The 1,121-nt window shown below is 40.5% G+C and overlaps 1 protein-coding gene across 1 annotated transcript in view; it reads right to left on the bottom strand.

Annotated features, from left to right (window-relative positions):
• Nucleotides 1-1,121, bottom strand: part of UNC45B (unc-45 myosin chaperone B) — a 10,465-nt gene that overhangs the window by 1,661 nt on the left and 7,683 nt on the right. Inside the window, 3 exon segments of the mRNA XM_008640362.2 lie at nt 1-10; nt 111-228; nt 1,082-1,118. The exon segment at nt 1-10 is cut by the window's left edge and continues 143 nt beyond it. Coding sequence (XP_008638584.1) covers nt 1-10; nt 111-228; nt 1,082-1,118 — 165 coding nt within the window.

Raw genomic sequence — 1,121 nt, 5'->3', positions numbered from 1 at the left:
GCTCTTGAAGCTAAAAAAAACCCCAGAGATACCCAGAGATAACACAATTAGGGATGGCTCCTCACGGAGACAGGTGCACGCAGTAAGGCTGGAGATGCCCAGCGAGTTACCTCCTTGTTGACCACCAAGTTGCACATGCACTCTGTGGCTGCCTGTCGAAGTTGGTCGTGGTTCTCAAACATGTAGTTTTCAATATCTGACAAGGCCTTCTCTTTGATTATCTTCAACCTGTGTCAAAGAGCAGTGAAAAAACCACATTATAGGTGTGAAAAATGAGGTTCACTCTCAGTAAAATTTTAAGGAAAGTTTAATAAAAGGGACAATTAGGAGACAATAGCAAAAAGGGTGTTACAGCTTTGGCAGAAATCCAAAGGCACATCCAAAAAGATTGTCTTTAAAAGGACATCTCTTATTGCATATTCATTACAACCATACATAATTCATAAATTCTTTGGAGTTTCTGTGTATCATCCCATCAGCCTTATCTTCCTCCTTGGCTCCATTCAGTCTCTGCTCCCTCCATAAATTCTTCTCTCTGGTTTCGGGTCTTCTCCTCTGATAAGATACTCCAGGAATGTGAAGGCTTTCTCTGCCTATCTTCTCTAAATTGACTACATAAACAATAGACATTCTATATCCTGTATTCCATTACAGAACCTAGGTAAAGTTTTCCTAACATTAAGGAACATAAAAAATCCAACACCACAATACATTCATAACAATTACGTAACATGCGAAAAGCCAACATCACAATACCATTTATAACAATAGGTCAAGCAGTAACCATCTTATCAAATATTAACTGCAGGGAAGGCCTTGAAACAAATCAGTGTCTGCAGCACTGGAGCTCATGGCATGGTTCATTCCCTGTCTAATGCAGATGAGGTTCATGTCTTTGCTGTTTTTGTAGGAAAATGTGCCACTCCCCTTTTCCTATTTCAAGAATCTTTTCGCTCTGAGACCTCTGTAGCTCTGCCAAAGGTGGCTCAAACTGCCTGGTCTTCATAGTCCAACAAGCGTTCCACTGTAATTTGCATTCACTCCTGGGGAAGAAGGAAGGTTAAAAAGCAGTAAAACTCACCTAAGTTTATCACTCCTTCCTGAAAAGTTTGTGAGACCTA

Source organism: Corvus brachyrhynchos, unplaced genomic scaffold, assembly GCF_000691975.1.
Source record: "Corvus brachyrhynchos isolate BGI_N302 unplaced genomic scaffold, ASM69197v1 scaffold99, whole genome shotgun sequence".
Classification (NCBI taxonomy): domain Eukaryota; kingdom Metazoa; phylum Chordata; class Aves; order Passeriformes; family Corvidae; genus Corvus; species Corvus brachyrhynchos.
The sequence above is the reverse complement of the archived record's forward strand: the minus strand, read 5'-3'. Positions and strand labels throughout refer to the sequence as shown.